Source organism: Salvia hispanica, chromosome 4 (genome assembly GCF_023119035.1).
Source record: "Salvia hispanica cultivar TCC Black 2014 chromosome 4, UniMelb_Shisp_WGS_1.0, whole genome shotgun sequence".
Lineage (NCBI taxonomy): Eukaryota > Viridiplantae > Streptophyta > Magnoliopsida > Lamiales > Lamiaceae > Salvia > Salvia hispanica.
In genome coordinates this window covers 50,408,137-50,425,052 of record NC_062968.1, presented here as the reverse complement: position 1 = coordinate 50,425,052, position 16,916 = coordinate 50,408,137, and the positions used below count along the sequence as shown (strand labels likewise).

General features: G+C 33.5%; 1 protein-coding gene across 1 annotated transcript; it reads right to left on the bottom strand.

Annotated features, from left to right (window-relative positions):
- Positions 1–5,231: 5,231 nt before the first annotated feature.
- Positions 5,232–9,126, bottom strand: LOC125224366 (phosphatidylinositol 4-phosphate 5-kinase 2-like). Its single transcript, XM_048127759.1, has 7 exons — positions 7,496–9,126; positions 7,239–7,404; positions 7,053–7,163; positions 6,767–6,960; positions 6,549–6,679; positions 6,360–6,453; positions 5,232–6,068 (listed from the first exon to the last, which is right to left on the bottom strand). Exons 1-7 carry the CDS (start codon positions 8,806–8,808, stop codon positions 5,762–5,764), a joined length of 2,316 nt encoding a protein of 771 aa, XP_047983716.1. The 5' UTR covers positions 8,809–9,126; the 3' UTR covers positions 5,232–5,761.
- Positions 9,127–16,916: the final 7,790 nt, after the last annotated feature.

Sequence of the window (16,916 nt, the reverse complement as noted above, 5' to 3'; positions counted from 1 at the left end):
TTTATGGATATTTTATTAAGAATTTTAATTTTGTTCCAACTGAAATTTTTAACATCATATGAATATATAGGGTTTATTAATAATAGTATATGAAATTAAGACAGTGTAAATTTATAAATTAATAATGCAAAATTGGATACTTTCATAATAAATAAAATCGATCTATAAATCAAAGGTAAAAAACAAATACAAATTAGGGGAAATAGAAAACATTAAAAAAATATCAGAAAATGAGTCTTAAGGAAGAAAGGGTCTCATTTTATTATTTTCATATTAATTAATGTTGTTATTGATAAATATGTATACTATAAAAAAAATTAGAAAGTGTAAATAATGATAAAATTTTAATTACGTATTATGTACCAGAACTTATTAGAAAATTGCATAAGAAGTTTTTGACAAAAATGTCTCAGAAAACACATGTCAACAATATAATGGAATGACAAAAATGCTCTTTTAGGGCTTAAGGGCATTTTAGTCAGATATGTGATTATGTTTAAGGTTAGGGTTGTGTGGAGGTATTTTTTTCCCTAGGGGCCTGCAGTGACACAAACGGAAGCGTTAGAGACTTTTTATGTAGTTCATTCTTTTACATTATTATGTGTTATATTTCTCAACCCGATAAAAATAAGATATTTTCAACAAAAAACTTATTCTACGTTGACAAAGTGAAATATTTATGATGCTTCATACGGAGTACAACTTTTGAAGTTTGTTGCTGAGTAAGATAAAAATCAGAATTGAAAATACTCCTGTTATAAAATATTGGAAGGTATTTTAACATAGATTGTATAATTTTTATTAACAAACTAATTTCCAGTGATTTCCATTTGTGCTGTAGAATTATTTGAAATAAAGCTTTTACTATATTTTTTCATTTGTTGTTTTCTTTTTCATATTTTCTCTTTTTAATTATGTATTTACACTATTGATTATTGGTTAAAATCCAAATACTGTTACCCATAAACTGGGCTTCCTAGCAAGTTAATATCGTCTTAATCTTGGAAAATGTGTTAAATGTTTAGTCTACCAAAGCATTCAGGCATCAAACTGGGCAAACTCTCAAGATTCAATGTTTGAATTTCAAAGAACCAATTAAGCAAGCAAATTGAATCCCAAAATACGTTAAAGCTGAAAAAGGAACATTAAATGACGTGTGCAGTAAAATAACTATATTGGTATAATCTGCATAGGCGGCTAATATTTAAGACAAAAGTAATTGTACGAAAATATACAGAAATAGGGTATAATTTGAGTAGCCCAATTTCAGTAAATTAACGTAAATTGAATGATAGATATAGATGGGTCATGGGTGCACTGTCACAACTGCACTACAGCACTTAAATATCAAATCAAGATCTTCTAAAATGCTCATTTTATACACTTTTTAGGCATAAATCTGTATTACCTGATTTGCAATACAGACAACCCTAAAAACTCATTCATTGAGGAAATAAAAGCTTGAACCACCCAAAGAGAGAGAAAGAGAGGAGACACATGTACAAATATACGATGTATATTTGCTAGGAGATAAACGCATAAATATTTACGAATAAATATATAAATTGTTTTTTGAAACACTCTTTTTGATTTAAAAACTTTATTTTGGACTGGACTATGCTCGTGAGTTTTACTTTTGACGTATACGAAAGTTTGTTTTAATTGGTTTACATGCATTAGTATATACTATTACCCATCAAGTTAATTAATAATTTAATATGATCAATTTATACTTATAAACCTTTTTTGTTTCAATTATTTTTAGTTAAGTGGCCCTTAATTATGTTTAAACTTTAACCTACGTAGTTAATAAAATGAAATATTAACTCCGACACGATTTCGTTCATTTAAACATCAAATAAATTGTGTCGGGTCTGTACTAATAGAATAATTGAATATGAAGTTACAATAGTACTTACTTATTACAGTACTTTATACTGTACAAATTAATTTATTTGAATGTAAGAAAATTTTACCATGTGAATATAAAACATTATCTTTCTTTACTAACCAACGTTACGGAGAACCCGCAATATGAATAATTAATTAAATATAATACATTTGTCTAACCTGCGCCAAACAATCTAATTGTACTTTCATTTAATGTCAATAGTTTAATTTACATACTAAGTAGTATAATATCTGTATTTGTTGTCAGACAATTGCCGAAAACAGCTTGCATTATTATGTGTAATTAACTTATTTAACTTTAACACCAAAATATAGATTAATGAAATGTTGGGGTTTAGGGTTTAGATTGGAGATTTAGATTGTTTGTGAGTTGTGACGATTTATTTGATCTGCATCTAATCAACTTTAGCAATTCATATGTTCCATTATGAATAAAACATTTCCTTGTGAATGTGTCTTGAAAAAATAATAATTGAGGATAAGTAAAATAAGAGAGAATAACATACAAATATCAATATCCAATAATTGGTATGCAAAAGAAAATGACAGCTTAAATCCACCAATATATTCCATTAATGCAATGCACTTTTCTTTTATCTTCAAATTCATATCTTAGGTGTGAGACAGTTCAACTTTGAAGGATTCCATCTTCAACTCTTATCCTTTCTATTTCAAACACCAATTATCCAACAGCAATTCTACAAGACTAATCTTTCAGTAATCTATATGCATCTCGAAGAGTATTACCCAATTGGCCCAAGGATTTGACATTTAAGTTGCTCCATATTAAACTCGAGAATTGAACATCTACCCTTTGATTAAGAATGGATGAATTCCTTCAACTCGATCATATACTATTGGGATAGGTTTTATCCTTTTATTATCCAAACTCTTTTTGGAAAAAATGGTTTAATCCATAATTAATCAGATCATGTCTAACAAGAAAGATTGACGGCTTATGTAGTAATATGTGTGCTTTCCTTTGACATTTAGCAATTGGAAAATAGATACAATTCGATTGGATTCCTTTTGCTGTAATTATACTCCCACCTTCACATTATGCATATAAAACACTAAAATGCATTTGCTCGTATTTGATGAATAAATCGAAGTAAATGGACACAATAATCTCCTCTACATATACACCTATATTGAGAAGTGAGATGGTATTTTATTTTTAAAGATCACTATATATTTTTATGTATGTTATGAAATACTATAATCTAATGCTTGTTTAATAAAGAAAGAGGGAGTATATTGCACAAAAATGCCCCCATTTTTTTTTCAAATGATTGCTTTAGGAAAATGTCCACCCATATTTATATAAAATGGGCACTAAAAAAATGACTCCAAGAATAAGACCTCGATGGTTGCATCCACAACTTAAGATACACAATAAATCAAAATGATATTTTGCACTTTTTCTTTATTTGAAGGTATGCATATGGGGACCTAAATGAAGGGGACAAAGTGCCCACAGGGTGGCAGAATTAAGTGCAAACTTTAATCAATTATTGGTTATCAAATTATTTATTAATCAAACAACATTGGGTAAATCAATTTTCGATAATACAACTATATAAACATATACTACTATGAGTTTGTGTAACGCATCAAAATTGGAGCTGGCAAAATATTATGGGATCAGATGAGGGGCAAAATCGGAGGTTAGGGCATTTCGATATATTCTGTCAAACACCAATAATATTAATATTATTGTTATTATAATAAGATAAACCAATCAATTACAAACTACTCCTATTATTAAAAAAAAAATTGGGGAAATCAAGATTTGGTGTACACAGTCGATAACAAAGACAGTTTAGTTTAGAGGAAACATTATGATTTATGAACTATGCGTGTGACACGTGACATATGTTTACCCTTTTTTAATTTCTACATTATATATATCTAATCTAAACCGACAGTCAGATTTACAATATTTTTTAAAATTTTAATCCATTTCCTTTTTAATTACATATACTAAGAAAACACAATTAATGTAATTAAACAGAAAATTACCGCACAATTTTCCATTTCTATTATTAAGGGGAAATTAGAATATAAAGATTTAGATTAACACAATAATCAAAGCTTTATGATTATTTGACGAAAAGGAGAGGGATAATAAATTAGAATTAACATATATGGCAGTCTGATTTTACTTTACTTAATAAGGATGAATATATGGACTATGAATTTATTTAATATAATCAAAATTTAAAATTGTCGTCACAATTTCAAGAATGATCTCAATAAGCAAAAACAAAAGACGTGCATCTAGTATCTTAAATTCTTAATACAGTACGTGAAGAATAAATAATACTCCCTCCGTCCCATTAAATATGCAACATTTGTTTTTCGGCACAAGATTTAATGTAGTGTTATTTTGTTAGTTAATGAAGAGAGAGTAAAGTAAGAGAAAAGAAAAGGTAGAGAAGAGTATTGTTTCCATTTTTAAAAACGTTTCATTTTTAATAAGACTGACCAAAAAGAAAACGTTTCATTTCTAATGGAACAGATGGGGTACTGCTGGTGGTAAACGTAAATAAGTAGGTAATAATAATAATAGTAATAGTAATAGTAATAGTAATAAAATTGAAGCTTTTTCAGGAAAAGAGAAAGAAATAACAGAGGAGACAGAGACTGATGTATAGGACGAGAGATCCCAATCCCACAAAAGAGAAGCCACACAGTAAACGGGCCCCACCTCTCCATCTCAACTTTGACCGGTGCCACATATCTTTTTGACAAAAATGCCCCTCATACGACTCAATAGTTCAAGATTAAATTGAATCTATCTAGATTAGTAGGAAAAAACTAATTTTCATCATAAGAATAAGATTATACTAACACTCACAAATTAGGACCAATCTCAAAATTAAAAAGTATCGAATCATGCCGATTGAATAACATTCACAAAACTAAGTTAAAAGACTTATTCATATTGATTCCTATCTCCCACTTAAGATATCAACATTCTTAAGTGACATGAGATTTTAGAAGGAATTGTTAGATGGAATAAATTGAGATAAAAGAGTATTTGAATATTTTAATAAAAAGAAAGGAGAGAGAAATTTATTTTGAAACATAAAAAATAAACATATTGAGTGTGACAAATAAAAAAGAAAAGACGGACATCTAAAAGAGACGAAGAGAAGAGTTACAGCTTCAAAGAGTATATTTATATATCCTTTCCCCAGAACAAAATCCTATTTTCATATGATAATTTTTTTCATCTACTACAATAATTAGCAATCAAGTACTGTAGAAAGATGTGATGATATGGGGTTTGAGTAAACAAAGTGGGCAACAATAAGAAACACCAAGCACTTCTTTTCACCTTGCTTTCTCTTCTTTTCATGTGTTTACACAAGCAAACAACCCTTCTTCTTAGTGTGGGGTAAAGGGCTTTTTATATCAAAGAAATGAGATATTTCAACAAAAAATAAATAAAATATGTAACACTTTTTCCCCTGTAATCTGTACACTTCATTATTGAAATCCCTCCACCAATATTTTGAATCTTTTTTTGTTGGGGAAACAGTTGAGCTAGCTCCTTTCCCTATGCCTCTCTTTCAAATCTTCTTGGTGCACATACCAAAAATGGCTCAAAAAGAAAATACCCCACAACCAATTTTTTCACCCTAACCAACCCACCAATTCCATGTACAAAATCTCATGGAGTACTCCACTACTATAGTCTTATAACTTACTTCCATCAACAGCCTGGCTCCACAAAAAACTCAGTCCGGTTCAAGAATCTGAACCCTCCCCACCCACGAGTGCCTCCCGAGGCAGGCATTGCTCTTGCAGCCATGATTCGATGTAGGAGCTTTCGTGCGTGCTCTCATCTATCCTCAAGGAATATTCTCCCAACAAAATCGCGGAATCTCTTCGAGTAGAGCTTGGGATCGACTGCTGAGATTGAGGCGGGGTCAACTTGCAACGATTTGTAGGCGTGTTCGAGCTTCTTGGTAATATCATAGTCTTGTAAAATGTCTATGATGCCAAAGTAGAGGACCACTTCATAGATTTCACCACTGCGTGAGGATTTCAGGCTGCTCAAGCCTCCCGGTGTGCATTGGTCCACACTCCTTCGAGCCGCTCGCTCGGCTCGTGCCGGCATGTTGGCCCCTAGCCTGATCAATGGCTTCCTGATAAACCATAGATACACTACATTAATTGTGTGCTTCGGAAATCTTAAATTTGACTCAATGCAAATACTGTTACAAACAAGACCAAACTCTAAGGCACATAGATACCCCACATAATTACAATTGATCAACAACCACTTAGATTTATTGCCACCAATTTGAAGGCCCTCCCAATTATATCAAAGAGTAATAATACAATGTCGATCATAAAACAAATCAAATCTCAGCCATTAGGAAGTGATGTTATCTAAATACATATTTAATGTAAGGCGTAAGGTGAAAGGTGCATACCTGCCAGATAGGACCCGGTCCATGTCTTGCAGTTCGGCTTCAAGGAAACGACAGCCACGCATGAACTTTTCGTTCTTGTATGAATCACTCTTCCCTGAGGAACCAATATCTCTCGTCATCAGCAATCTTCGTCTACCACAAAAGTAATTCGTCTATACACATAAAGAAATGGATTAAAACTCAATTTACCTGTGCGCAGAAGAAATGGCGATAAACCAATCTTGTCGCCAGTGCTAACATCACGAAAATGAAGGCCAACTAAGAGGCTGTAATCCATTATTCGTTCTGTCTCCAGGAATTCACAGTCGCGATCAATTTGTCTGCAAGTTCAATGCAGGGAATTAGGAAACAGCAAATGTGACAAAATGCAATAAACTACACGTAAAAGAAGAGAAATGCAAACTAACTTGATAAGATCTTGATACCAATTTGTATGCAGCCTAAATACATAATCAAGGTCAAGGTCTTTCAAGGTTGTGGTCTCATCAATATCTCCCTTAAGCTTATCAGTCGTGCGGCCATGGGAGGATCCTTTCAAATCGAATCTTCTATGGATTCGATACTCTGAGCAGAACAAATTCCCCATCACAATGAAACGTGTCTAGTAGATAACAAACACGAAATAATTTAGACTCGACATATATAGATATAAACATAAGTTACAGTAATTAAACTCCAGCAACAACCACATACCTTGACACCACCCACTGGTTTCACACAATGAACTCCATAGAACTTGGTCACCAGCGAGTTTTCGTAGCGATAGACGTGGTGATAGTAACTAGGAAGCATCTTTATAAGCACCTAAAAAGAACAAACAATTAATCAACTTTCTTCATTTTCCAAACTTTAACAAGTCATAAAGACAAAGCAACCAACCTTGGCTTCTGATTTCTTCACAGTTTTGATCATGAAACGATCATCCTGTGTTAGGTAAAACAAACTCCCACTCTTCCCGGGAGACGAAAGCTCCCTCAACGCCTCGTTTCCACAAATGGCTAACATGTAATCCGCAGGATCTATTTGAAATAGCTGCCTTAAATGTCTGATGATTCACAAATTCAGATTGAATATTCAGCAATAAACCCAAATCAAGAAACGATACGAAATGACTAAAACTGCAAGTCCCTTATTACCTAAACACCACAGGATTATAATCCTTCCACCGGAACTCAGCGGACTGATGCGGCGGCGTGATTTTCGACCCTTCCGAAGGAAACCTAGTCCAGAATTTCTCCTTAGCATCAAAATCACTCAGCTTGAGCTCGCGCAAGTTAGAAGCATGCTTCCCTACAGAATGCCTTATCCCGAGCTGGAGATTGAGCATGAGCTCGTAATTCTTATGCCCTTTTGAAATCGTCTCTCCCGGCTTCTTCGCCTCGCCGCCGCTAAAGCAACAAGGGTTCCTCCTAAACTGCTTAATCCCATCCTGATTGAAGACGACATTATCAACAATGTCACAAGTAATATCCCCAGCTTCCCCATCCGACTCCCAAATGCAAATCCTCGGAAAAACCCTCTCCGCCGCCCCTCCGTCCACCGACGCCCGCTTCTTCCCACCACCAGCCACCGCAACAACGCCCTCCTCCCCCACCGGCGCCGACAGTTTTTGGCTAAAACACCCCTCATCCCCGCCGCCGGCGCTTCTCACGGTGTGTGCAGGATAAAATGTGCCGTTCAATATCTGCGCAGTGTTATTGCTCCAGCACAAATCATTCGCCCAGCTCCCGATGTAACAGCTCCCGTCCGGCCAAGTGAAAACCCCCTGCCCTTTGGGGACGCCGTTCTCCCAATTTCCATCGAATCGATTCCGGTTGTTCCAGACCAAAACGCCTCTTCCGTGAATAATTCCGTTTCTCCATTCACCGATGTATTCATTCCCGTTGCTCCAGAGGTACCTCCCCTGCCCGTCCTGCGAATTCCTCTTCCACTGCCCCTCGTAGTAATCGCCATTGCTGTAATGCTTCACTCCATAGCCGTGCTTCCGATCCCCACACCACGAGCCTCGGTACATATCCCCGTCCGGCCCGATAAACGTGCCCGTTCCTTCCATCCGGCCCGATTTGAACTCCCCTTGGAAAGTAGCGCCGGATGGCCACGAGAATTTCCCCTTCCCGCTCGCCTTCCCCTTCTTCCACTCGCCCTCGTACATGCACCCGTCCTCCCACAGATACTTCCCCGATCCGTGCGGACTGTTGTTCGAGAATGTCCCGATGTACAGATCTCCGTTCGGGAGCCGCTTCTCCGTAACCCTATCTGAGCCAGCAGCGTCTTCGATTGAAGAAGTCGGCGCCACGCGGCGGCTCGTCGCCTGAGACTTGCTCCGCGGAATGATGAGCACTGACCTCGGCGTCGTGGTCGTCGTTATCGCGGCGTCGATTGATTTCTGATTTTCTCTCTCTAGACTGCCGTCGTCATCGCTTGGCTCCTTCACTCTGTTTTCCGGCATTTTCCCCCCCTTTTCCGTCAATGGCGTAGATAAGCTAGTTGTTTCTTCTGTTTTAGTGCCGGCGGAAAGGAGAAAATTGGAGGTCCGGCAGCATTTGGAATGTGGTGAGACTTGAGAGAGAAGAGATTGGAATCCCAACAAACAGCAGAGAAGAGGTCAGGTTTGTGTAGAGAGATGAAAATGGAAATCAATGAAAAAGCAATCTGGACAAAATTAAAATACGATTAAAAAAGGTGAGATAAAATAAAATAAAATGAATTAGTGTGTGTGTGAGAGAGAGAAAAGAGAGATTAAATTAGCCGGCTTCGCATTTGTTTCAGCTGGCATTGGGAGAGACGCCTATACATACAACAATCAAATATCATCGACCAATCGTCTATGCTGCTATACCATATACACTCTACATGCACGTGTATCCTAAATGACGTATATGCCCTCACGGGGTGCTGTCCAGACGGAGGAATGTGTATCTGACTCCGTCGTGAAGTTACGGCGGCGCCGCCTGAGATGGGAAGAATATGAGCATTTTATTGACGAATTTGCCCCTGCTTTTCGGTTTTCTTACAAAACTTGCCACGTGTGACGATTCTCCGACCGTTTTGAACTTAAACGAGCGCCTCTAGCTTAGGTGGAGTTAATTAATGGGTAATTTCTCAAAATAAATAAATTACTTAATGTTTCACTACTACTATAAATTTATAAACTTCCGTCCTACTATTATATGGACTTATGGAAGTTATGGTATTGATACTAATACTAGTAATTTTAAAAATATCATTCAAGTGTTAGTTTGTTCTTGTTTGTACAACTAATCATGATTCTAACACTTACTACATTCTACTAGTAGAATTCGATTGGTTATACAATTTCAATTGTAAAATTAGAGTTTATATTAACAAAAAATGAGACTTAAGAGAATTCAATAAATTAAACTATCATTTCTCTCTCTATAATAGTATTATTTTACTGTTGACATAAGTGATACCAAGTCATGTAAGTGCTGGAAATCAAAACAAATCAACAGTTCGAATATTTAAAATATGATTTATAACTGAGAGTAGAATTTGATGAAAGTTTATTATTGATTGTAGAATCTGAGTTATGCTTGGTGTAGGTAAAATAGAATAAAAGTCTCCATATTTTTGGAGTTGAGAGTTATCAATAATATACGTGTGGATTAATTTTTAATTAGTTTTATTACTTGATTAGTTTTCTTTTTGCCATTTGGTTAAATATGGTAAGCATATTGGCATCTGTATTCATACATTTGTCAACTGTGGAAAACGATAGTATTATCAACTTTCCTTTTATATTATTTGCATATTCCATAAAATATGGGAAATTTCAAGGTTATGTAATTACTCCTAATAGTTTTTTTTTCCAACTTAATCAGGTTTAATATTGTTGAGGTATTCGACCAACCAAGGACCTTATTTCCAAACATATGAAGCATTGATGTTTTGTAAATATATAAAAATATGTGTGCCAAAAAAATTGATTTGTAGTAACTGTACCTAAAAGAATCTTAGAGTGTCTTCTTGGAAAAATAGTATGTTTGCCTTAGTTTATATGGTTTGTTTTTATTGCATAGAATTTTGAGCTTTGTTATGCTGATATATATCCACAGTTGCTCTTGGCCATGTTGGAGGACTGCACGTGGGACGAGCGCAACTTAACTAAGTGTTACCTTACACGGATCACATTATGATGCCCATGTATAATAAAGTAAGTATAAAAGACGATTAAAGAGTAATGATTCAACATGTTAGGACATAAATGTTGATCACAACACACCTATAATAAGAGTATCTGGTATCATGATGATACAAGTAAAACAACACAATGTGTTGATCATTCTGAAACCATAGATGCTATGGAAGAGTCCAAGCAGCAGAAGCAACCAGAGTGGTCGATTGAAATGGTGGAACGCCAAAGACCGGCGTCTCGATCCGCGAGTAAACAGCAGAGACCGATCGAGAAGGCGCACCAGGCCCCGAAATTGATTCGGAGACTTCGTCTCGCGATAGGATTACGTGGGCAAAGTTAGTCAAAGTTAGTTATTTCCTTTTGAATTATTGTTTTTTAATTAAACTATTGAGTCGAGCAAATTAATATGCTCCGTACTGGGTTTTCTTTGTTGGTTCTTTCCTAGCCCGTATATCGAACCAATTCTAGGGTCCTTAGAATTATAAATAGGTGTGTGATACTATTTTCCAATCAATGAATATCATAATTTTCGCCTAATATTTTTTACTTGCATTTTTTTTTATCAACCCTGGTTGTCTATAGGATTTCGCCTCTCAGAACTTCTTTTTTCGCCACCGGCATCGTGATAAGGGGGAATACCTTTATCATATCACAACATAGGTACACTTAGCTTAGTGTTCCTAAATCCTATATCCACAATTATGGAGCACATCACAATTAGAGTACATTTTTATTTTAGTTTTCTAATTCATTTATATTTCATAGTATAATTTAGAATTCTACTATATTGCAACTAATTTAAAATACAATTTAATTCAGAATGCGTTTTATTAAAAATATAAAACTTTGATTTAATTTAAAATGTGGTTTATAAATGCAATTATATGCATGTATATATGTTTGGCCAAAATAGGGGGGAAAAAACTCTCAGCACTAATTAAGAACATAAGTATCTACCAAAAATCTAGTAATATTTTTAACAGGAATAGACGAACAAATCATACTGATTTGCGAAAAAAAAACAAAAAATTGAAGAAATAAATGCAATTGAACTTCTCATATAAAAAAGAATAGTACATGATAATCTGATATCGGTGAAAAGAAAAAACAAGGTTGAAAACATAAATGAATTTGTTTTTCAAATACTCGTATAAATTAAGAAAATTGAAAATGGATAGTCATTCTCTGCTCTCGTCAAGTGATGTGCACATTTGTGCATGAAGTCGTGAGGCATGTGCTCGCACATCCGGCCGTGGCACTCATGCTCACGAATCACGACTACTCCCTATCAAATTACTAGTAATTTTCATTCAACAATGTGTGAATTATAAAAAAAAAATCGTCAAACTAGAGTTAACATGCTGACTTTTAATATTCTTCCATTCGAATTTAGAGGGTTGCCGTCTTTGGGCCCCACGATCACAACCCATTGTTGGAATATTCAGACATGAGGCTCTAGTATACTCCATGTAATTGTCCTATTCGCCCCAATCACACAATTTATTTTCTTCTAATGTTTTGCAGTGTCCTTTTTAGAAATATCAAATTGGAAAATTATTTGTTGTGACTTTATCCACTCAATTGTGGGTCTTCTCAGGTAATCTGGTTGGTAATACGTTTTAATTAAAGACCATAATAGATCAACCACAATTAGGGAAAATATTTGGTAACAACTTGTTAAGATAAATTGACGATAAGATGTTTGCCTTTCATCCAATAATTGAGGGTTCAAGTCATCATAAAATTAAATGAAAAATTATTATTGATCTTATTTAAAAAAAAACAATAATTAAGTTGAATTTATATTTGTATATTTATTATGTTTATTTGAATAGAACAACAACTAAACTGAGTTGAACCGGATCGGGCCAAGTAATTGTTAATAGCAAACATAACAATCTCAAGCTCGGTATGCTTAGTTAAGTTTTTAGTATGCAATACTTGTAAATCACATTGCGACAAAGATGATAATCCGTTAATTCTTAACATCAATCCACATTGTTGCTCATCAGCCAATTCTATCGGGCTTGCAGTGAACATTGCCGCGTTGTGGGAAGGTTGGCCTGCGAGATTAGTTGCAGTTGCAGCCTAATGTCCCCTAACGTCATGGAGTACTATTTATCTCTATTTTATCCATCTCTCTTACTTAACACACAAAATAAAGCTGTATAAAAAAATCTCATGCCACCCAAAGAAAGGGTCATTTCCTTGGGACGGTGGGAACGGTGGGAGTACTTAGTTTTTTTTCATTTAAATTAGTAGTATATTGAATTTATACACAAAAGAGACCTTCGATTTTTTTCGGATGCACATCACACTACTCCGGCGTTGTGTGGTGGATGCCCTATATTATGTAAAATTGAAAAGACTTAAATTGTTTTGGTGAGAGAGAAACCAGACATTTTGTGGAGGGCGGACATGAAAATCTCATCACATAGTGCAAGACTAATCATGTGTAGACAAGACCTATGTCTTGAGTTATTTCACATAGTATCAATTTTAATATTTTGTGGTATCTAGCAGCTATTAATAATTTTTATAGTTTTTAATTTAAAATTTTCATATTTCCACTGTCTTTTTTTTATGAAAATTATAGTTACTCTCTCAAGGTCTTTGTCTATAGCATTTATTTTTGAAAATAAAAATTATGAGTATTCTAGTGAAATTCAAATTAGAGATGCATGTAGACTTATGTAGACTTTGATGTTCAGCCTAACTGGACATTCATACTCTAGAAAGTAAAAGTTGTCAAAAAGAGGTAACAGAAGTAGAAATTTCTTTATGTGTAACACATCATAAAAAAATTTGTTTTGGTTTTGAAATATCATCCTCTACACTTCTTTTCCTTTTACCAACTTTCATTTTACTTGAAATATCATCCTCTAGACTTCTTTTCTTTTTACCAACTTTCATTTTCTATAAGTAGAAAATTTTACCATGATCAACAATTGAACGTTGCAACTCCATAATCCAATTTATTCAGCACAGTAACTTTTTTTCAAAAAAAGATAAATTTGACGTTCACACGCAAATCTTAATCTGATTGTGTTATATGTGTAGTCCTATATGAAAAGGATTGGTCATAAACTATAATCAACAGATCAATAATCAAGCTGTACTAGTCCACAAAAGGAAAATTAAATATTTCCCACATTATAGAATCTTTATTTGAAGTCTAACTTAATTATTCAATATCAAACATTTCTCCATTTTTTTGACAAAAAAAGAATTCCAACTTGATTGAGGTGCCCCATATCTATGAAAAATCCCAGTATATGACTCAGGTTTGAGCAATTTGGTTATCTATGAGCCATTAGTCTTGTTATAGAGTGGTCTATTTCTTAAGACTAAAATTAGATGGTAGTGGTGGTGGTGGATGACCATAAATTGAGGCTGAGCCACCTCTCTCACACTTCATAAATTCCAAATGACCACCTCTTATTATTAATTGGGGTCACCCTTTTTAATATACTAAAATTACATGAACTCTTATTATGTCCATCCAACAACTATAATTGTTTTTATTTGGTCATTAGCTTCTTTTTTACATGATTAAAAAGGAATAATAATAACTCAAACTCAAACTCTTGTATACTGATTGGAAGAAAAACACTTTAACCAAATAATTTATGCAATATTATATATTTACCTTTGTCTTTGAAAAATAGAAACTTTTGAAACGACACGACTTTTTATGCATAATTGATAAAGTAAGAAATAGAAAGAGAAAAATGGATAAAGTAAGAGATGAAAAGAAAGTAGTGAAAATAATATTAGTGGATTATGAGATCCATATCCTAAAATAGAAAGTAGAGAAACTTTTTATTTGTAAAGGATGACTCAAAGTCGAAATAATAATTTCTATTTTTAAAGGATGGATGTAGTATTTGATTTATTTATTTTTTTTACTTTGCGGGTAAAACTTACGTAGGATTAATCCTTTAGTTATTTTCTTTTACTTTGTGGGTAAAAGATTAGTAGGATCGATCGGTTATTTTCAATTGATCATTGTTACTTACTTTTTCTAGAAGACTATGAATGAGGCGCTACCAAATTCTAAAGCATCTAACTTTGGCCCAAAAATTTGAAAAGAGTTCTAAAGTTTTAAAAGAAATTCAATTTGAAGTACTTTTTGTCGGTGAGATTTTAGGCCCTAACACTAACATTACAAAACGCAGCAATATTAGTTACTTGTGTTTCTAAAACCATAGATTTAGTTCTATAGTTTTTAATTATTAAAATATATCATTTCCTCATCTCTATTACTCCTAGTATGTAATGTTATAACATAATGTGGATACTTAGATTTTGACAAGTTGTTTTTTTGCACAAGTTGCATGATTCCAAATAATAAAATAAATCAAACTTTTAAAATACTAGTTTAATTTCAAGCTCTTAGATATATATATAGACGTGATGAAGATCTCCTCCATATATATTAGGTTACTATCAGATTAATTATCACCTAAACTTGGAGTATTTGTGAAAACATCATTACCTTCGGAATATTCCAACAATATTATTGGTATTAATTAATTTACATTAATTTGGCAGATAAATTTTGTATTCAACCATTAACATCTTTGAAAAATTGTGTTTTGTTACAAATCTTGAAGGTCAAAGACATTTTTATTGGGAATATTGTAGTCCTTGTCTTAAGTTGATGATAAGTCTTTGATTAAACTATATATACTTATAAAGTATGTGTAGTTTAATTAGTTATACCATATCTTAACTATCATAAGAAATATATATACGGAGTATATGATGTATGATGTAGTTAAAAAGGTTGATTCATGCTTGACAATAACTCAATAAGACATATGATAAATTATTATTCTATATGCATATCAAGGACTAGATTGGACTAATTTTGTTCGTGATTAGTCATTTAGAGCACTCCCAATGGTTTGGGGATAAACTCCCTTATTTCTCCCTAACTCCTGCCACATCAGCGCCACATCAGCACCAAAATTTATCCCCAGTTTTTAGCCAACTTTTAGTCAATCTCTGCAATGGTTTCTCCCTTATTTCTCCCTTATTTCTCCCTAACTCAACATTTCATTTTTACATCATCACTAATTTAATTGTTTTATTTTTATATATAATAAAGCTAGCTTATTTAATTTATAAGATAAAACAAATAATAGTAATAAAGTTCGTTGTATTAAACACGAGTACACATTACAACGAAGAAAATTAAAAAAAAAAAAAAATTGATCATCGCCGAAAAATCGTCGAACAGCTCCCCACAGTGGCCGGCGATGATCCGGCAATAGCCCGGCGTTAAAACGCCGCTTGGCGTAAAATCGGTAGGAATTTCGCCGAAAAATCGCCGAACTCCTCCCAATGGCCGGCGATAAATCGGCGATATCCGGCGAAAAATCGCCAGATTTTCGCCGTCGCCATTGGAAGTGCTCTTATAAGTGATTAGTATTTATGAGATAACATAAAAAATTAAATAATTTGATAGATATCCCTATTCAATATTCAAGCCTTGGACGACTGCTGCTTTGTTTTGTGGAGTATTTGAATTTTATTTTTTGAGTTTATTTTGTTAGATGTTTCTGTCAGTATGATGTGATTTATAAATTATCTCAATTTTTAGGTAATTTTAAAATATATCACTCATTATCACTTCCAAGATGAAAAATCTTCAAACAAAAATAAGTAAGCTTTGCACCAACGACATACATTATTGACCATTGCTTAGTTTGATTAAAGCTCAATAATTGGGAACAAATAGTACGGAGTACATATTTTATAATACTGCTATAAATAGATACTTCATGTGTCCATGAAAAATAGATCACATTTGTCATTTTTTATTATCCACGAAAAATAGACTATATTTAAAAAAAGGATAGTTTTCTACAACTGCTTTCTTATTTTTTTTTTTTCTTTCTCTCTTACTAATAATATGAACTCCACATTCCATTAACACTATTTCTCTTTTATTTTTTTTCTTTATCTCTTATTTTACCAATTTTACAATAAAACTCATGTCATTCACAATGTATTCTATTTTTTTTGGACGGAGGGAGTATTACAGAATTTCAAATTTGGGACTTCATAATTGTAAAATTATCAGACTACAAAAGTATTCAATTTAAATATAGATATCTATTCATCTAAATATATATACCTATCCCTTATTTACTGATAATTTGATTTATGGAATTTCTTTTTTAGAAGCTGGGCCAGGGTTTTAAGTTAATCATTTTCTGCCACGTAATGCGATTCGCATTTTAAACAGAACAAACTCCATTCCACTTGGCGTTTGCTTTTTGGCATTTTCTTTGAAGTCAGCTCCATCTTTCCCCCTTTTTGTTTTTGAGAATTTCCATTTCCGATTTTTTGGATAATAGTAGAGTATTTGGTTTCTTTTAAGTTTTAACATT

What these genes read in the sequence shown, in the direction of transcription:
- LOC125224366 (XM_048127759.1), bottom strand. Translation starts at nt 8,808, where the DNA reads ATGCCGGAAAACAGAGTGAAGGAGCCAAGCGATGACGACGGCAGTCTA. An exon ending in TATAATCCTGTGGTGTTTAG is followed by an intron (nt 7,405 to 7,495) that starts GTAATAAGGGAC and finishes GTGAATCATCAG; the next exon opens with ACATTTAAGGCAGCTATTTC. An exon ending in TGGTATCAAGATCTTATCAA is followed by an intron (nt 6,680 to 6,766) that starts GTTAGTTTGCAT and finishes TTGAACTTGCAG; the next exon opens with ACAAATTGATCGCGACTGTG.